Source organism: Oreochromis niloticus, linkage group LG6, assembly GCF_001858045.2.
Source record: "Oreochromis niloticus isolate F11D_XX linkage group LG6, O_niloticus_UMD_NMBU, whole genome shotgun sequence".
Taxonomy (NCBI): Eukaryota; Metazoa; Chordata; class Actinopteri; order Cichliformes; family Cichlidae; genus Oreochromis; species Oreochromis niloticus.
Genome location: NC_031971.2, coordinates 13,887,317 through 13,908,399, shown reverse-complemented (window position 1 = coordinate 13,908,399; position 21,083 = coordinate 13,887,317). Strand labels below are relative to the sequence as shown.

General features: G+C 41.4%; 2 protein-coding genes across 2 annotated transcripts in view; both read left to right on the top strand.

Annotated features, from left to right (window-relative positions):
* fhdc1 (FH2 domain containing 1) overlaps positions 1-7,642 on the top strand; it is a 32,531-nt gene extending 24,889 nt beyond the window's left edge. Inside the window, exons 9-12 of the mRNA XM_003449737.5 lie at positions 648-718; positions 1,413-1,530; positions 1,715-1,879; positions 2,074-7,642. Of these exons, the coding sequence (XP_003449785.1) occupies positions 648-718; positions 1,413-1,530; positions 1,715-1,879; positions 2,074-4,242 (2,523 nt within the window). The 3' untranslated portion in view covers positions 4,243-7,642. The remainder of the gene's footprint in view (positions 1-647; positions 719-1,412; positions 1,531-1,714; positions 1,880-2,073) is intronic.
* A 9,814-nt stretch (positions 7,643-17,456) lies between these two features.
* trim2a (tripartite motif containing 2a) overlaps positions 17,457-21,083 on the top strand; it is a 28,023-nt gene continuing 24,396 nt past the window's right edge. Inside the window, exon 1 of the mRNA XM_013274089.3 lies at positions 17,457-17,561. The gene's annotated coding sequence lies outside the window, so the exon portion shown is untranslated. The remainder of the gene's footprint in view (positions 17,562-21,083) is intronic.

Below are 21,083 nucleotides of genomic sequence, written 5' to 3'. Positions count from 1 at the left end.
GTTGTTGGTGTAATGCTGTGAGGGATATTTTCCTGGCACACTTCGGGCTCCATAATGCTAACTGAGCAACAGTTAAACACCACAGCTTACCTGAGTATTGATGCTGACAGTATCCCACCTTTATGAGCACAGTGTACCATCTTCTGCTTCCAGCATGTCACAAAGCTCAAATCATCTCCAACTGGTGGCCAATTAGCATATTTGTATGGTTTCAGGTGTTGAATTAATTGTTCGTTTGCACTCTGTCAAACCTCTACTCTGTGCATTTATCTTAAAAATGATAAATGGTTATATTAACGGGTTTATGGTTGTATTAACAAGACAATAGCAGAACTGAAAAAAGCTAGATTAACCTCACAATAAGCAAAGATGCATTTACTGTACAAACACTGTAGGAAAGTCTTTCATAAAGAAATTTAAATGAGTGTTTTACAGCAGTGATGAGAAAACTGTGTTTGACCACTGAAGCTGCAGGAGAGCAGGTGGACAGCAGATGGTGACAGGAAACAGCACAGAGCCAAGAACGGCTCGCCAAGCAGTTACATCACCATATAGATATTACTCCTTCATCACAATAACTACGCCACTTTACCTTGTACATAATCAGACATTTAGATGTTGACTGTGTGATGTCTCTCTCCATGCAGGAGGCAAAGAAAAAGGACGAGAAGTTGCTCAAGTTCCCTGAGAAGCTTCAAGATGTCCAGAGTGCAGCCAGGTAATCGAAGGGAATCAAATCCTTGCCAGTGAGAAATGTAGTGTAGAGTCCATTATCAGTTTTGCAGTCATGCAGAGGTGATAATGGACTCATATAAAAGCTGTTTATTCTCCAAATGCATGCAGTCTGAAGCAGGGTGAGTTAAGGACTGTGAGAGCATAAGTGTCAGTTTGTATCAGTCAGTTACACAGCAGACATCAGTTTTCTGTAAAACCTCTGTAAAATGTAATGATTTCCAAATTAACCACCATCACATTTATTAAGCAGACAAATTTTCTGATGGGGAACATAATGAGGCGCTGAAGACGACGATTGCCGTAGTATTTTATTGATACGGCCAAGCACAGCCTCATTAACCAGGCTGACATCTAATTTAGGTGTAGAACAAGAGTTATATTCACAGCACAGTCTCAGGCTCTGTCAGCTTCACAAGGTCATCTCTGTGTGCTGTCAGTGCAGATACTGCACCGCAGAGAATTGCTCCTCCCTCCTGCCCTCAGGAGAGAGATCGTGAAAGCATTTCTTCCTGCGGTCTACATTTTTAACAGTTTGGAAGTGCATTCACCAAAATCATGCCACTTTTTTTTTTTTTAGCAATATAAGGAAGATCGCTTACACTCAGAACTGTCCGTCAGTTTATATGTAATAACAAGTACAAGTGTTTTTTAATAGTCTTTCTCCTGTGTTCATGTAGAATTTCAGTGGAAAACATTGAGGAGGAGTTTTCCTCCTTGTATGTCCGAATCAAATCCCTGGAAGAGAAGGTTCAAGGAGACCAGGAGCTGCTGCAGCAGCTGGAGCCCTTCCTGCAGGTGAAGCAGCAGCAGTTAGTTATGTAATACATTATGTACACAGACACACGTACAGAAAGTTGGATCAAGCCCGCTCTACATTTGTGAAGCTGCTGACTTAAGTGCTATAGATAATGACTTGTGTAAAAGTGGATGATGCATTATGAATAAAAAGTGTGCATGTGTGCTCGGTGTCTTGTCTCAGAGTGCAGCACTGACACTTCAGGACTTAAAGAGACGCAGGCTGGATCTGCGTAAAGAGGGAAGTACTCTCATCGATTTCTTTTGTGAAGACAAGGACACATTCAAGCTGGACGAGGGCTTCCGGATCTTTCAGGACTTCTGCAACAAATTCAAGAAAGCTGTTAAGGTCGGCTTGAGTGAAACAATAATTCTGGGTTATTATAACATCATATAATATTGTAATTTCTTGCTTGTCTTCTTTATACGTTGTAATTATGACCCACTCTTAAAATAACTCGAAAATAAGTGAGTTTGAATGTCACCATCATTCATGTTCCTGATTCTCAAAATTCTCCTTCCTTGCATTTCTGTTTCCATCAGGACAACACGGACCGGGAGTTGAAGGAAGCAGCCAGACAGCGTCGTCTCAAAGAACTGGAGGAAAAGCGTTTTGCGTGGTCGAGCGGGGATCAGACCGGCGGATTTGGTCGCAGCAGCAGCGAGAACGACGTTGAAATGCTCACCAAGGAGGGCCTCCTGGAGTTTTTCCAGAGGTCTCAGAGTCCACACTGCCCGCTGGAACGTTCTGCCAGTGCACGCCGACACCGGCACACCATGACCTCCATAGCAGATCGTGAACTCCAGGGATACTTGGAGCTGTTCGGAAGCACGGGGAACTCCTCTGACTTTTCAAAATTTAACAGCCTACCTCGGTTAGGCCGCCCTATCCAGCGGAGGATGGCCCCCTGGATGTTAGGCCAGGACAGTAACCGGGAACTGGGCTGTGAAAGAAAAGCGACGTCTCCGCATTCGGAAACTGAGCCGATCGGCTCACACACCAAGTTTTCTTCCTCTGAGCTAAACGATAACGAAGACGACAACAACAACAACAACAATTACTCATCTGTGTCAGAGAGCAGCGCTCTGCCTCGGCCCTTTTGTGTCTTTCAGAAGCCTGCCCATATTCCCAACCCAGCAATTACTGGCCACATGAATGTTAGTGTGGAGAAGCATACTTTGGTCCAAGGTCCTCAGGCTTTTGACCTAATCAGTCCAAACAATAACAGCAATCACATGCACTTTGTCAACCGGGGGGACGTTGTGGTGACGGATCTGGAAATAGGGAGACAGTCACCACCCAAGAATCTGGACAACCTTTCACATGATACATTTTTGGAAAGGGGGGGAAATCTAAAGGTAGTATGGGAAGATACAATAGTTCCTCTCACTCAGGCTGGGGTCTCTCCTGAGAGAGAGAAAGATGAAGAGGACTACAGCACAGTTTCATCCACAACCTGCGATACCCCTCTTCCACTAGATACCTCTGTATCCAACAAGAAGCCAATGTTTTTTATAGTGGACTGCACAGAAACGGACATCTCTGTCACCTTGGATTGCTCTGAGGTGGAAACCTCGTCTACAAAAGAAGGACTTCATTTCCAAACAGCTGACCGCAGCAAAGATCAGGAGAGTCGGCAAGACCTGAGCTCCGTGTCTAATTTGGAATCCACATCTCCCAACGACCAGTCTGTTTCAACCAATGAGCTCTCAGCCCCCAAATCTGTGGATGCAGCATCTGTGGCTCCATCTACTACCACAGAAGAGTGGGACACGGAGAGCTGCGACACCGCTGAAGGAAAACAGGCCGCGGGGAAAGACACACAACGAAACACCCGAAAGCCAGTGCCTACAAAGAGCAAAGGCAGCAAAGCAACCAAAACCAGTGCAGGCCATGGTGTGCGAACGCTGGCCAGCAACGATAACCAGGGTATGCGGAAAGTCGTCCCTATCACCAAGCTGACCAGGACGGGTAGCAGCAGGCGAGCGGAGAAACCTGCAGTGCACGATAGTGGGGAGACACGGCGGCCTCTCCGTGACCAGAGCACTCCGGCAAGAGGAAGGAGCGAGAAGACCACGAGACCTCCTCGGCACTCCAGTTTGCCTCCTGACGAGTCAAAAGCCCAGAAGGGAGGCGGTCTCACGGGCAGCGTTTCTCGATGGGCACGTGATTCAATGCCTAGGAAAGCTTCAATCCACAAGCCAAGCGCCAAACCAGTGAGGAACATTCCCAAGCCGGCGCCCGAGGAGAAGATGTGCCGCTCTACTATGAGAGCCCTCGCTCAGGCTCAGGCTCAAGCTCAAGCTCAGACATCTCCTGAGAACAGCAGCTTACACACACACAGTGCAAAAAACGCTTCTGGAGTCCCCAGCTTCGCCCGCAATACTGTGGCCTCGTCTTCCAGGACCAGGAAAGAACTGGGCCCTCCGTCGGTCCCTTCCACCCCGTCTCGCAGCCCCTCTCTCCTGGGTCGACAAAAGCCGACCCGGGCATCACACACAGGTCACACCAGTGACGAGCGGCCACAGGCAACAAGTCTGCGGCGGGTGCAAAGCGTCAAGGCAACAAGTCGCAGCACCTACCGTAGCGAGACCCCGCCTCCCCCTACGGCACGTGAGAACATTCGTAAATCTAGCAGCTTCTCTGAAAAGTCTGTGCAGCCCAGAGACTTGATGACATCCAGCAGAAGCAGGAAGCCGAGCTGGAAGTAAAAAAACAAACCTGACTGCAGGATAACAGGCTGAAAGAGCAGGAAGAGAGGACTTCTTTTGGTTTTTTTACCTGCTTCGGCGTGAACTCACGTTCGCTCTGCTCGTCCAGAGTTATCCACTCATATCATGCATATCAAACAAAAGCATGTTAAGCTGTCTCACTGTGTAAGAATCCCTCTGTAGCTGGCTCTGTATCAGGTTTACGAATCACAAAGAGCAAGATGCAATGAAGTGCACATGTTCCTCATTTCCTCTTTTTGTTTTTTGTTTTTGTTTCTAAGGGTTGGGAGAAATCTAAACTGACAAATGGCAAATTGGTGCTTTTACACTGCAGCCTCTTTGCCTGCTTAGCTGTCTGCGTTCAGTATGTTTTGGTGTCTGTGATGCTGTTGACGTCAGACACTCACTACGTAAAGCTGCTAATTAGCTCTGACAGATTTGAGACCGACTTTCAGTGTCTGTTTCATTCAGGGTTACGAGATTTGTTGTACCTTACCTCGCTGCTGTCACGGTGTCTTTTTCACTTTGCTGCTTCTTCCCGTAGACTAACAGTGCTTCGTTTGCTTTGTGATTCTTTTTGCTTGATACCTCAGAACGATCGCAGTGGCCTTGCACCAGCAGAAAAAGTAGACTTGTTCATTTGGTTCTGCATGATGATGATGTAGACAAAATCAGATCAGTTTTACAAAAAAAATAACTGCAATGTCACTTTTTAAGAAATTCCTGGTATACTGTATTAATGTTACAACAATATATAAAAGTCACACATATTATGCCAGTGTATACCAACCGTGGTACTTCTCGTACTGTATCAGTAGTTTGTAAATGTGTTAGGACTCCTCCATAATATCTTGGAGTAGACATGCACGTGGGAAATGTTTCCTGTTTCAGCTAATACATGAAAAAAATGCTAACGCTGTGAAAGAAAACCACCGAACGCAACAGAAACACAAAGACACTGATGGCATCATCAGTCATGTTTTTAGAGTCTGATCTAATTTTTCTACTGTGAACATTGTCGTCTCATATTTTCTCTAAGCTTGTTCAATTACAACAGTAAGCCCGTGGTTGTAATTCAGCCTGGATCTAGTTTGTTGCTGTCATGAGTATCATCACGACACAGAAACAGGTGAATTTAAATTTATCCCCAGTGATAAATTTATTATTTAAAAAAAAAAAAAAAGATTCGCTGTACTGAAGGTTTTTCCTTAAATTCTTGGAAACAATTTCAAGCATTTAAAAACACTCAGAATAAGATGTTCAGAGAGTTTCTCAGGCTGCGACTGCATTTTCTCTTCGTTCAGTCAGAAATGACTCTAGGGCAAAAGTATGGTTCACGAATAACAAGCTCATTATTTTGTATGGAAATAGATTAGATACTTTGTTGCACCAGTGTGAACAAAAACAGCTGGCAGAGGTTATACATTTTCTTCTACATCACACAAATTGAACATAAACATGCTAAGATGATATGTTATAGGACATGCACTATATGGACAAAACTACCAGCTACAGATTACACTGACAGGAGCTGCTTGAACATGGAAACACAAACTGAGATTTCTGAGGTGTGCGCTAATACTTTTGTTTATTTCTATAGTGCAGCCATACCAAATGTTTCAAATGAAGTATTAGCTGTTTGTAAATTCAGATGGTTTGATGAGCTTTTAAGGATTCCGTAAAAATCTTCAGTACAGCAGCAGGAGCTGACAACGACAGTCTTTGCTTTTCAGATGTTGGAAGTTCTTCGTATTTCAGAAAATAAAAAGTAATGTAAACATGTAAGTGCATCACCGCCGACCACTTTGCACCACTTGCCTTTTAGAATACATTGTGCCATTGCCTTGATGGAAACAACACTCTCAACAGTGCATTGCCTTAAAGCTTAATGTAGCCGATCAATCACCAGTAGAAGCTCCTTGATTGTAAAAGGAGAGTAGAAACTTTACTGCCTTCCATCACATCAAAGTGAAACTCTGCTGGTCACTTTGTAAATAATGTAAAGATGTTTTCTGACCATTCATATGTTTATATTTCATAAAAACATAAAGAGTAAGAGAATAAATCATGTGTGCACGCACAGATGTTTAAAAAGCAAGCGTCTCATCGTCATAGGGCCGAGGGCCGACCTGCAGGGTGTGGACATGCTGCGAGTGTCTTCCTGTTCCCTGTCATGCAAATGAAGCTGATGGACTGATGACACAATAGGCCCAGTGTGACAAACCACTGTGTGTGTGGCCTGATGCCACCTAAATATAGATCCTCCTGTTACAGTATCAGAGTTATTTAGGGCTGTGATAGTTTGTATCAACACATGTTTTCAGGAATTATAAATCCCACTAGTAGCAAATATCAGAAGTAATCTTCAAGCCCATCAAACCAAAGGAATCATTTGCGATGCTTGTTTTTGTCCAACCATCGGAACCAGCTGTTTGTTTTCTAAATAAGTTAGTTATCTCACATTTTCACTACTAAAATAGTGACTTCTGAACTTAATGTCTGTCTGGAGCAGTTACATTAAAAATGTATTTGATGTATAAAAAAACAAGTGGATGTGTTTGAAAATTTTGGAAAACCCTTAACTGACACTTTTAGACTCCTTTGAGATCTTTGAAAGACTGTCCTCCCGTAAACGTAACCTTTTTCAGACTACACTGACCAAAAAAGGAAAAAAGTCCAGTTCATTTCTAACCAAGCTGGGTCATGGAAATGTCCGCTCTTTAAAAAAACAAACAAACTGAAAACTCCAACAGTTTTATGACTTCATGGAAAGATGATGCTTCCACAACCGCGCCATCATTTTAACCGCCCTCAGCTTTACAATGGGTGCCCTTTACATTACATAACAACAGCTTACAGCAGCAGAGCTGCTTATGAATTTCAGTGCTTGCTCGCTCTCGTCACCACAGCTTCTGCATTTAAGGAATGGTTACCATAGTAACATTAGTTTCCATTATAAAGTAAAGTGTCCTGTCAGCTCTGTACAGCGACACCTGCGTCACGTTACAAGTTTTGTAGTGCTGGTTAAAAGTTACGTGACTTTATAACGTTTGGAGTGAGTCATTTTTATCTTTTGTATTTCGTTACTGACACACGCTGACTCCACTGCAACAAGCCTGTCTTACTGTAGCATTCGTTGCCCAAGGATGTATTTGTACTCTGATGTGATTCTCTGAGATAGTCTTTTGTTTTCACAGCTGAGGCAAATAGGTGCTGTGCTGCTCTGCTCTCGGTCATCTCCAAATCTGAAGTTTCATGATGGAAAAAACAAACAAAAATACAATACATAAAGAAAATGACCACCTCTGATCACTAGATCGCAGGGCTGCGAAATGTGTTATTACTGTTCCACTTTATATTTCTGATGCTGAATAAATCACATTGCTGTGTAAACTGGAAACTTGCTCCTCCCGTTTCTTTAACATTTTTCCTGCATGCACAGAAAAGCTCACGCCCCCACTGGAGGCACTTTTTAATTCATTGTTCATTTAGTGAAATTGAGCACATGAGCATCAGCAAACTCATGTTTGTTTAATTTTCCTTTCAGAAGTCATTTTATTTTATAATGTTCCTCTTGTTCATCCAAGACCCACTTACAGTGGCGCTGTGTCCCAGCGAAGGGGCCCACCCCACAGTTTGAGAGCCAGTGATTTCTAATTGAACAGATGGATAGCCGCTGATAATCATGAATGTTTGAAGAATCTGGTCTGCTGAGCAGGCTGAAGTGATTTTTAATTCCAAGTTGTGCATATCTAATAGACGGCATGATGATGTACGATGGTGAAACCAACAACTACACCTTCTACAGAGAAATACTGCTGAAAGTTTGCTAACCTAACTATTTCTGCTCCGTGGAAACACAATCTGAGCACTCAATCTACTGGTTCACTTGTGTTACACACGTTATTTTGCTCATTAATCCAGCACACTAAATATTACACTGCTGAGAGAGGCTGCTGCCATTGGGGAGTGCATTAGCATAGACCTCTGCTTTTATCATACAACTGTGACAAACAAATGTGATCTCTGTGTGAAACAGAACATTAGGTTTTAACAAGATGATCTAGTAAATTAATTTTAGTGAATCAGTGTGTGGAAAAATACTTCCCCCTCTATGTTTACACCACTAGAGTGCAGCAGAGTATGTCTGAGCTCTTCTGTGACTCAAGCACATGGTCGTCTCCACCTACCTTACCACACCATGCCTTCATAAACTGCACCCTCTGCTGTATTTTCCCAGTAATAATGACATTTCTCAGAAACAAATATGCACAGTTTACTGCAGAATGTTAAAACGAATCCATAAAACTGTATAAATTATATAATACTGTATGATAATTCGAAAGCTGGTCTGAGAATTGGCTCTCTTCCTGTAAAATTAAAGCCAGGACGTTAACACAGCAGGTCCAGAAATGTATTCACTGTGTGGAATCTGTTTTTGAGGTTTGTGCAGATCAACTAAAAGAATTTTTGACAAATGCATGAATGATAATGATAAAACCACCAAGGACTCAGTTGTTTGACAGTACACTAATCTACTCTGTATATTCATAATGATTTTGATATTTAAGCCCTTCTGTAGTGTCTCCTTAATATTGTGGGATATGGACAGTTATTACCAGGGCTGAGATTTTTTTGTTTTGTTTTGTTTTCTTCAATGAAAAATATTCATACAGATGGTTTATAGATACTCAGTAAGACCTCTCAGGTGCCATGGTGACACCACAGGGTTAACCTGAAATGACAAGTTCAGTTTTTAGTATGTTTTCTGGCTTTTCAGTTCATCTTCAGAGATTTCCAATGATCTGCTGTTACGTACCCCTTGGTTTAATGCCAGGACTTTTCGTTTTTGGAACTATTGTACACAACAACATAGTAAAAAATCAATAATCATGTTTTTCCTGAATCCAAATTCCTGAAAAATGATAGCTCAAGGTCGCGGTACAGACACCAAACAAACCTGACTGTCACTTGGGCGCCCACGAGGTGGAATCTGCTCAGCCTCGTGATGACTTCAGCAAACTTCTCGAGCTGACGATAATTATTTTTGGCGATTGTCTCCCAAGGGATTCCCGCTCTTCAGTTAGGTGCCCATCACCATGTCAAATGGATGGAATAAATGATTTACGCTGACCTGAAATGCGTCACACAATGCTGGAACACTGGAAAGCTGACTGTGCACCGATAGGTGGCCGGACTCGCTCTTCTTGTGCTCCAGCTGACATTAAGTGTAAGATCATTACTCCATTCAAGAAGGAAAACCTGGAGAACCCTCCTCCAACCCTGTTCTGCAGGCGCATGTAGACCTCATAGCAAAGGAAGCGTGTCCCATCCCTCAAGTTTACCCAGTTTTACTCTGTAAAATGAAGAAATGTGTATATATATGTGATATAACTGCTTCAAATCAGTGGCATTGAGTGTATTTTGATGAGTCATATCATGGTAATAATTACAATATTGTTACTTAATAAACTGGATGTATTAAAAAGGTTTGTTAAAGGATCCCATGAAACCTTACGTTTTATCAAATACTGAAAATGCTGTTCACTCTACTCTTACTTACAGCAGGTCATCATGTATGAGCACTAAATGATCATGTGTTTAACAGGAGAATCCTGTTTCTACCGACATTTACATTACAGTCCACTGTAATGCATTTTCTTGTACATCGTTTCTTACTGTTAATTATTTTCTGGCAATGTGATGTATAAAGTTCAACTTTAATGACAAAACACTGACAGATGTTTGGTTGGATTTTAATGTTCCTACTGTAACCTCAATAAACAGATTATTACCATAAAATGCAGCATAAACAGATAAGGTAGGTTTGGTCTGCTGTAAATGAGTCATCCATCCTAACATGCAGACAGACAGCAGATAATAGAAGCGTAATGCAGCACCATGAGGAGATGGATAAATAAATGTGTTTATGTGAGTGATGGCTGTTGGAGCAAAGCTGTTTTTAAACCATGTTGTTCTGCATTTTGGGACCAGAAGAAAGAAACTGTCAACTACAAGTGAACCAAACAACGTCTGTAACTGTCCAGCATGTTGTGTTCAACTGTAGCTCGCCGGTCAGCCTTTTTAGACCATTTAACTATTTAACTGCACAGATTCAATAAAAGGACAATCAATAAAATCATGTTTTTTTCAGTGTTTTGTTGGTGGAGGTTATTTTGATTACCTTTGCAAAAGGGTCAAACAACAGCACAGACAGCATTCTGCAAAGAGAGGCTGTAAGCCTATCAGTATTCATAGAGATAAGCTATCTATCTGCCACGATCGCAGAATACAGTCAGAATATTGTTTGCATAAGATTAATGGCACATCATCATGTGGCATATCTGAAAGATTACATAGAGACAGAGCAGGATAATGTGGAGTCTTTTATTCAGTGAGGTGAACTTGACAGTCTGAAAATTCTCCATTGCACATAGAAATGAGTTCATTTTCTAAAGTCACTGATCATATCTTCTGTTTTAGATATATTTATTTGAAGATAGGACTCACTAAACCATTTAATGAAATCAACAAGGATTTGATACATTGATATTGATTTTTCTGCTCTTTGAGGACACAGTTACAGCAATGCTGCTATATTCAAAATTTAAACAGCTCAGACATGTTTCATCTCTTCAGGAGTCGTTGATATGGTCGCCCATCGATAGATAAATGGTAAGACTGTTCTCAGTCGAGCCCTGCAGCAGACTGGTGACTTGCACAGGGTGTACCCCGCCTCTCGCTCTGTGACAGCTGGGATAGACTGGTTGAATGGGTGAATGATGTCAGTCACATAAACAGTGGAAAACACATCACACGCCTACAGCAGTCAAATAAAAAAACTCATGAACATTAATGTGCAATGTTAGATTTGGTTAATAATAATACGACCCGTGACTAAGAGTGTGATTGCCCTTGAACTGAATAGAATTTCAATGTGTTTTACCTGAATTGACTGGTAGTTCGATTAGAATAAGGGTGTGATAACTGAAGATTTTACAGGAAAGACGATACAAATTATACTGTAAGTAATTTTACGTGGTGTGTACAAAAAAAAGCAGAACAAACAGCATTTCCTCATTTTACTGTATTTATTTGACTGTATTTCCTGTAAATATGCAATACTTCGAGGGGCAGGGGTATTATGAAGTGGCTTTTGTGTAGAAAGCTCAAAAAGAAAGAAAAGGAGTAACTAAGCTGTTGTAAACTGCATTTTTATATGTAATACAGGAGGACAATTGAACTGTGAAATGTCTATGATGCAAAGAAAAATAAAATAAAAATGTAAAAAACCAAAGTTAAGGTACCACAGCTGAAGATTACTTACAGTAGAATTATTTACTTTTCCTTGTAAAAAGTTGAATCGGTACTCTGTTATTCTAGTGTATCTGCGAGGATTTGTAGATAAATTATAATTATATGCTAATTCTGGATAAAATTGGCTGGAATTCCATTAAATTATAAGGCAACTGTACCCTAAGTCACAGGCCATATTATAAAGTACTACTTAAATATATTGATATGACAGCAGTTTTACAGATTTTACTCTTTTAAACACGGGAATGAAGTTTCTGCCAGGAGGACAGAGGAAAGGAGGAGTCTCCAAGGTGAGTATGATGAGATTTTGCATTGATGGTGATCTCAGTTTGAGACCGTACTTGTCTGAATGTTAAACAGGTGCACGAGAGGAAGCTGGCAGGCAGATGGGATTCCAGGGAGATCCAGGGAAAAGGCTGGAAGTATCTGTTAAACTTAGTGTTATCACTTTAGAGAACAAACAACAGAGCCAGGTTGATGACAACGCCAACAATAACCTGATAGAGAGCAGCAGCCCGAGTTGGTCCTTAAATAGCATGAGTCAATGATCCAGTGCAGAATGGGTGTGGTGGAGAAAGCCTCAGAGAAAGAAACTCCACCTGCAGGCGGGCAAGCGAGAAAACGCCAGCCCGTTACTCCACCCGAGAGTGAGAGAGAGCTACAACAGACAGAAGAGAGACAACAGAGGGAGGAAAAAGGAGAAAACCTCAGGCCTACCAGGACCATAACAGAAACTATTATGTAAGGCTTTCTGTGGTCAACCGGTACAGTGAGTGGTGCAGGTTCAACACTGGGCTGCATCTCTTCCACTACAAAGCATGAGATGTCAAGCAGCTCGTGACTTGGCACGTTTATCTCCAGATCGAAGGCGCTTTAGCCATGTGCGAGGGATTATGCTCCTCTCAATCCCTCCTTATCCTGCAGCTCAGGGCGACACCTGAAGAGCCAGCTCCTGACTCTCACTGCTGCAGGTAGTAAAAGTCTTCTCCCTGGTGAAGGTTAGCCCGGTTAGTCAGAGAAGGTCTAATCATTCCTGGGTTTGGAAGGGTTGTTCAGTGGACAGAAGAACAGCAAACAAACGCTCTCCTTTATATTAACGTCATGAAGCAGACACCTGGGATCAGACACAACAGGCGTGGTCCCGTACAGGACGAGGACTGAATCAGTATGCCTAAGAACGGAGTGAGTCGCAACCTCTGTAGCCTCTGCATTTTTACTGCAGCAGTTGTTTCTGCAAGTAAGAAGTTAACATGAAGTCTTAATATTTGCATTTAGTTTTCTCTGATGTTAAGCATCAAAAGCCACAAATGAAGCTGTAAAATGAAAATCACCTTTGGGAATTTGGAGCTGATGCAGGGTCATCTGCGGTTTGATAGTTTACTTTTTTAACGTCATGTGTTATTAAAGTCAGAGCTTTACTACGCTGCCCTGGTGATGACCTTACTCTGTATCACTTTAAAGGACATGCTGTCACTGCTTATTAGTCTCCCTCCATCACTGTGACCTTTAAATAAGCGTGTGCCTGTAAATGCTGTCTACAGCCCATAACAACATGCTAGGAGTTTCATACTCATGTACTCATACTTACTACACCCTCAGGGATTACCTGTGATTACAGCACACAGATTAGCTGCCGGTTTGGATGCAACTGCTCAGATTTTTGAAAAAAATAAGTGAAGCAATCAATGACCCTATAAATACAACCAGTGGGTTAAAAGTAAGTCGGTAACAGAGCGAGCGAGAGTCAAGAGCTGATCTGAGTGGGGCTTTCTTCTGTCTTCAGATCTTCATTACATGAAGATGTGGTGAAAGTCAAGCCCCCAGACTGACCTCACAGCACAGAGAGGAAGTGCTCCGGAGAGAAGACTGGAACAGAAACATGAGGTGAGGGTGTTTTTCATTCACTGATATAAAACATCTCCCTCGTGTTAGTTTACTCAACGCTTTTCAAATGATGTGCTGCAATAAGACAAGACAATCTTTGTGTTTATGAACCAACGTGATATTCGGACCATATTACCTTGTGAGTCACTCAGTTTTTTAAATTCTCCTTTAGTCCCTAAATTGCAGTCTTTTACACTCACCAGACACTTTATTAGGTACAGCTCGATGTTACTGGGTTCCCTTTTGTGGCATAAATTCAACAAGGTGCAAGATGTCTGCAGCATCACACAGTTGCTGCAGACGTGTTGGCTGGATCGGACATGTTTAGCAGCAATACTCAGGTGGGCTGTGGTGTTTAAATGATTAGCAGCTGGTAAGAAGCGCTTTTCTGGTGTGAATTGTAGCCTCAGTTTCCTGTTCCTAGCTGACAGGAGTGGCACTCGGTGTGGCCTTCTACTGCTGTAGGTGTGCCTTCTTAGTCGCTTGACACAGTCTGGCCATCCTTCTCTAAACTCTCACATCAACAAGGCATTTATGCCCAGAGAATGACTACTGACTGGATATGCTTTGGAGATGACAGTGTGGGAAAATCTCAGCAGACCAGCTCATCTGACGTGAACAACCGTGCCACATTCAAAGCAACTTAAATCACCTTTTTTGCCCGTTCTGCGGCTCGGTTTGAACCTCAGCAGGTTGTCTTTACCACGTCTAGGTGCTGCCCTGTGATTGTCTGATTAGATATTTGTGTAAACAAGCAGTAGAACAGGTACCTAACATAGGTGCGTGTATGTATTCTGTTTCAAGCTTTTGGTTTTACTACACCACAAACATTTTGCTGTTCTTTAGTCTTACTGTACGTCTTGTCAGTATCGGTAGATTGCCTGGTAACTGTGCAGTAACTTCAGTGTACATTTGCCTGCAATAACCTGCAATGATGGCCAAATTAAAGCCTCACGCTGGGCATTTGTAATGTCTCAATCATGTGTTCCAACAAACAGCATGAATGAAACAAAAGAAATGTTCAATTATTCAGCAGCCATTCACAGAGCCCTCTGCTAATCCGGCCATGCTCCACTGAGCTAATAACAGCAGCAGGTGCGGGCAGCTGTGACCGGTGTGATATGAAATTATGGTCAAATGGTAAAACTCCAGTCTGGCCTAAAAATAAAAAGCACTCTGCCAGAGCATGGCCACACTCTAGTGTGGACTTTATTTACTGTTTCTGCTCTCCTGTGAAGATTTGATTTTAAAATGAATCAAGCTTTTTTTCTGGTGACATCAATCGATTCACATTTTTATGCCAAGCTACATCTTGTTGTGTTATTTGAAAACTAATTCAAGCTGCTGTCGTGACTCTAAACCAAACACTGAAAGAACCAAAGCAAATCAGCCGTGGAACTGAGTGCATGGTGTTTTTAAGGTTTAAGTTCTGAAGTAATTGGACTTTTCGTAAATATTTGATGTTTGTATGGCCATGTCAGCGCCTTAATATTTACTTTAAAGATTAATGTTAGACTTTTTCAGTCCATTATGTGCATTTAACACCTTTATTTTACTTTTGTGTACTTTTGGTGTAGATTTAAGTAAATAAGAATTAATATAAAAATAAATGCTGGTTACTGCTGATGCTAATGAGCTTTCGCTCACGTACTCTGAATGTGAAATTTTACATGCACTGGTGTGCTTTTGTGTTCTGGTGCCTCTTCAGCCTTTATTAAAACTCTTTTTAGGCTGTCACTGTACCGCTTTAGCTGTGAGGAAACAGAGGTGGGATGCTGAGAAGAAAAGGAAATCTTTGCACTGGGCCTGTGATTGTGCATCGCATGCTAAACAGGTGCCCTTTGACTGTGGCACACACACACACACACACACTGCCTGAGTTTTCTAAAATAGTAGTGAGGCCTTCAGATGCGTCACCCTTCCCCCACCTCTGACGCACACCAGACAATAAACGCTACACAGCCTGTTCCTGCATCAAACGCAATCATTAATGGAAAAGGAATGCAAATAACGCGATTCTTTCTTTCTATTTAATCTGAAAAGAGTCTTTCATGGGCGGCTGCATAATGTAGAGTTGCCATGCAACAGCCTCCCGCATAAAAAAGGGAGGGGCTTGACAGGAAACCACAATTACGACTGGCGCTTGGACGCCCATCAGGAGTCCTACTAGAAGCTGGAATTATACGACCAGCTTACATTCTTTTTAACTCAATAAAAAAAAATCTTATCTATTTATTGATTGATTGGATAAAAAAAAACAACATCCAATACAAATCCATCCATTAGATTTCTTAAACCCTTGTCCTGTTCAGGGTCAAGGCATGGCTCAAGCCTATCCTTATTGTATGAAGAGCTGGGAAAACTCTAGACAGTTAACCATGGTATAGTTAAATATTAGCCCACAGACAGCTTAGTTTAAGCCATCTTAGCCTAATTTAAAACAAAATGACAGCTAACACGAACATATCTATTGTTATATCGCCTGCTGGTTTTGGACTCTGCATTTCGAAACCTCAACAATGGCCCGTTAGTGTTTTGTGACAGACGTGATAACATTTGAAGGAGAGCAGGAGCTAGCAAGCATAATTAGCAAGCTACACCCATGACCTGCAGAGGTGCCATGCACAGACACATAGTTGGTTACTTATGGAGGGCCTCGTTGGCCGAAATGAATGAATTAAATAGAATTCATTTTGGCACTCTAGGCCCTCCGTAGTGGTTCAGTACCACACTTAGAGTAGACTAATACCAGAACTTTACTCCTTAAAACTTAATCAAACTTTGCGGCTGGTCTGTAGCGCACACATAGCCCTGACATAAGTCAGATAATTCTATAACAAATGCTTCAAATGGCTCCAGCAGCACAAACACTGTGAAGTTCACTTAAAGTTCTCCTCACACAGAAAACTATCCTACAGCTGTCTGTGTTTGCATACCCAGCTCCGAATCCAGTTATTAAAAAAATCACTTCACTTCTCTGCAGACTTGTGAAGCTACCCGCAGAGACCAAAATCCCATTTTGTATCAGACTGTAAACTTGTTTGTTTTTTTGTTTTTTTAATTCTGTAAAGTTAAGCATTTTAAAATAGGATTGACTCACTAATGGATTTAGCCTCAAGTGGCCGCTAGAGGAAATGCAGTTTATGACACTCCATATTTTAGCTCCAGTGGTCACTTGTCTGTTATCTGGTGAATAAATAAAATAGGGTCACCTGTAAAGTTGAATGAATGAATAAATAAATAGAATATTCAATTAAAAATCTATATAGTGCCAAATGACAACAGCTGACTCAAAGGCTTTATATTGTAAAGAGGCTACAATAATAAATACGGATGTTAGCTAGCAGTTGATGGACGGCTGACGATTTAAAGTTTGTTTGTTTGTTTAATTTTTTTGGCTAACTGTCCTTTGTTTTATTTATTTCAATGTATTTTTTCATAGTTACTTTAAATATTAAATTACTAAATGTGAGATGTTTGCCTCAGAGAGTGTGTAAGGAGGGTTTTTTTTGCCACATGACAAAACTACGTTAGCTTTTAACTTACCCGTGCTTCCTAACTTTATACTAAACTATAACCACTGGTATTTCTTACCTAAATAACCCTAAAACCCCGGTCAGTCAATGTCTTCATGCAACTTTTGGCAACGAAAATAATTATTTTATTATTGTGTGTGTGTGTGTGTGTGTGTGTGTGTGTGTGTGTTTAAATTATGTAGAAAGCCTACTTTTCTCTTAAATGTATTGTGGTATTAGGCCCGATTCCCAAGTGATAAAACAACAATAAATACTACAAACAGTTTCCTCGGTGAGCCACAGAAGTACCAAACACTGAAGCAGAAATAGAAATAACTCTTTGACAATCGGTTATTTTTACACGTGAATGCATTATTGATGAGTTCAGACTGCCTCCGGATGCTGTTGCCTTTCCCTTTTATTGTCAGCGGATCCCTTTAATAAGTGAAGTGGAAGTGAGTTGAAGTGGCTCTCGGTTCAGCTGTAGTGTGAGCGCAGAGCAGCACGGAGCGGAGGACGGAGGGAGCTTAAACGGGAAAATCCCAGCAGATGACGATAACTGCTTGAAACATCCTCAGTTTCCGCGGATAAGTCTGCCTTTAGGTAAGTGGAAAACATCAGCTGTGTCTGAACCAGCTTTAGGATTTGGCTTAACGCAGTCAGAGCTTCAGAGGATTCACATCTCTGTGTTAAAATGAAATGCATCCAAACATATAAAGTGCAGATGTCCAGCTGCTGGTTTAAGAGCGCAGGTCTGCAGCGGGACAACAGCGTGCCTACGTCCGCATCTTAAATCTGCGAAAACTTGAATGAACCACTGATGCGCTTGTGGTGAGTGCTGGGGAGGAAGGATCGCATGAGTTCCGAGGCATTGTGGGATTTTGTTTGGCGTTTTCAGCGCGTGTGTTGTCTGCACGTGTAGTTCTCTGTGAGTATTTACAGTTTGAACTTCAGGCTTGATCTTGAAGTTTAGCTGTCACAGCGCAGAGTCTGGCATGAGTAACGCTGTAGTCGCCGCACTGCACCTGATTCTCTGCTGCTTGTGACAAGCTGCTGTTATTTCTGCAGTGAAACGTGTCTGACCGTCGGATTCATTGAGAAGTCATCTGATTTTAGCAGGATTCATTAAAAACACTGAGATGAGAGCATTTCTGCAGATTCGGATGAGTTAGTGATTTATTTAAATAAAAACAGTAACAGTAATTTTTCAGGGAATAAATGAAATAACTAAATCTTGAATTGACATTTTGACACCATATACACCTGGTTGAACGGTTTATACACTGTGTGTTGATTTTAGAAATTAAACACGCTAATAAGTGACCCTTGGACTTGTGCTCTCCCTCTGCAGTCAGTTTACAGATATAAGAAACTTGAATTGAATACTAAATGAATCCTTTGATCAAAGGTGACCAGAGAAGTCTTTGACTCTGTTACACTGATGGGGTTTTACATTAATTTTGGGAGTTTCTACGACATTGCCATCATTATTCACAGTGGACTGTCTCAATGGCTCATCAGCAAGCCACATTCATGTCATTGTCATGGATTAAAGTGTGATTACATAAGCCTGCCCTCTCTGTCCACTCCTCTCTCTTATCCTGGCTCTGTGCGACAGAGTCTTTGATGTCCGAGCAGAAGTTTTCCTATGGCGGGCTGTTCTTTCTGTTGTGACATCAGAGATGCTTCAATGCAGTAAATGGTTGTGGGAACAAAAAGTAGAAAGTGGTGTGGTAAGGGCTGCACAATTCTGCCACCGCTGCAGTGGAGCATCATCCTCGTGCTAATCGGGAAGTTTTGGAAGGAAGGGATTCATCTTCAAGCTTCTTTTTCCCATCATGTGACTAAGTGGCACCGGAAGCCACGCGTGCCCATCCATCACATCCCACCTGATCGTGAGCTGTTCTGAGCCTACCTCATCGTTTTGATTCAAGTTGACATTAGTCTCATCTGTCCAGAAAAGGTAAACTGGGAAATGAAACGTGTCATCTGGACTTTGTGTTCTTACGTCTGATGAATAGTTTGTTGAAACCTCTGTGATTATTGTTGTGAATTCTTCTCTTCATGGGATTATTATGTGCCTAATCATATAAAAAGTGAACAGTCTTTAGTGAAATGTAAAATGCATTTTGTCGATAAACGTGTTTAATCACTCGTGATATTTAAAGAATAGTTGAGGTACGTTGTCTTGATACGCAGTGTGTAGTGTCAGCAGTTGCAAAACACTTATTTTCCCTCAAATCCACCCCTCATTCTCATCCATGTCAAAGAAATTACTTATTTATTACTTATTAAATTACTTAGAAAAAAAACTATGAATAAGCAATAAAGTAGCACACACCTAATAGCAAGTTACATGACAAAACATCTGTTTAGCCATAAATATATAGAAAATTTTAAGATCATTTGCAACATAGATACTCATTAAGGCAAATGTAGCTTTGTTACAGTATCAATCAGCAAATAACCCTGATATCGACTGACATATTTTTCCATTACATGTCGGCTGGTGGTGTTAGTATTGATGTTTTTCTCGTACAGTGACTAAAACCCCCGAAGGCTTGCTGTTCTGCACTGTTGCACTGTGACATTGTCACCCCTCAGGATCAATGGACCCAGCTCTCTGAGCTCTGCCAGAGCTCAGAGTCTGTGTGGTTAAAGCTAAGTGATTAAGCTAGAACAACAACCAGCTTAGTCACTCTTTACTCGGTAGTAGCTCTGAGTGTATCTGAATCATTTCTGTGACTGCAAATCAACAGGAGAACGAAGGACTTCTGAGTGACATCGTTTTTGAAAGGGCAAACAAACACATTATAGATTATGTACATGAAGTGTGTTGGTGAGCCTATTATTAGTGCTGATGTTGCATGGTGTGTCCACCAGGGGGCATGCTGCAATTTTCCGCACACAACAACTAACAGCTAATCCGAGCAGATTCAAGCGGAGTGGGAATGAGTAAATAAATAATTACACGTACCAAATGATTGGAGAATCTGTTTATGTGTTATAAACAGGTTCTCCAGATTCAATACATATTTAATTTTTAAATTACCAAATATCGGTATTTGTATCGGTCATAAAAATCCTTCTGATCTGTTTCTGATCCAGCATGCAAGACTTAACACTATCTTTTGGTCATCTCCAAATAATGAGGACCTCTGAGGTAATACTACAAGTTAAAGGCAACGCATATTGTAGTTATATGTGCATGTGCATGTGAAAACCTTTTACTTACTGTCTTTGAACATATTTGCACAGAGAGGCATTCATACCATTATGAGCATTAAGGCTGCAAACATATATATTTTGGGTCAAGGGTATTGTTAGTCACAATACAGGATACATAGGATACAATAGTGATGACATCATACGTCTTTCTTATCAAGTCATGGACAGTCCCCCCCCCCACCCTATCATGTGACCTATTGAGGTCACCTGACGCAAGATGTGAGTGGAGGTTGAAAGGAAGGGAGGAGATCTTAAGACTGCAATGTAAGAGGAACCTGAACCAGCCTAATAACTAAAATGAACACGTGAGCTTAGAGATGGTCTGCTTAAACTAATTAGGTAAATAAACTTAAAACTGCTTTCTGGAGAGCAATGTAGACAAAACATTAATCAATCAAAATGGGTTATTCATAGCAAGTAATAATCATCTTAAATTGTTCTTTCACTTTTCTTTTCTTTTTTGTTCAGTTTGAGTAAACAGTATTTAGCATGCAATGCAATGAGCCATTACAGATTCAAAGAACAGTAGTTACATCGCATTTCTTCTTCTTCTTTCACATATTCAGCTGGTGGTTTCCTGTTACTCTGTGTGACACAGTCATATAAATCTGTGCTGAAGAGGATTGAATCACAGTGCTCCTGTTACTGTATAACGTCATTTTCTATGCTTAAGTAATCCATTTAAGTGGGAGTCTGGGGGTAGTCGGAGGGTGGGGGGGGGTGCAGATCCATTTGGATAATTACCACAAACATTTGTTTTTGCCTGCCAATAACATTAAAGCTTTCAAGAAATAGGAACCACTCTGGGGGGAGCTACATGTCTGTGTTATGTGAGAGTGTCTTCCTGTCTGTAGGAAAGTGTGGGTGTGGGTGTATACAGCCTGATAACGCATCATG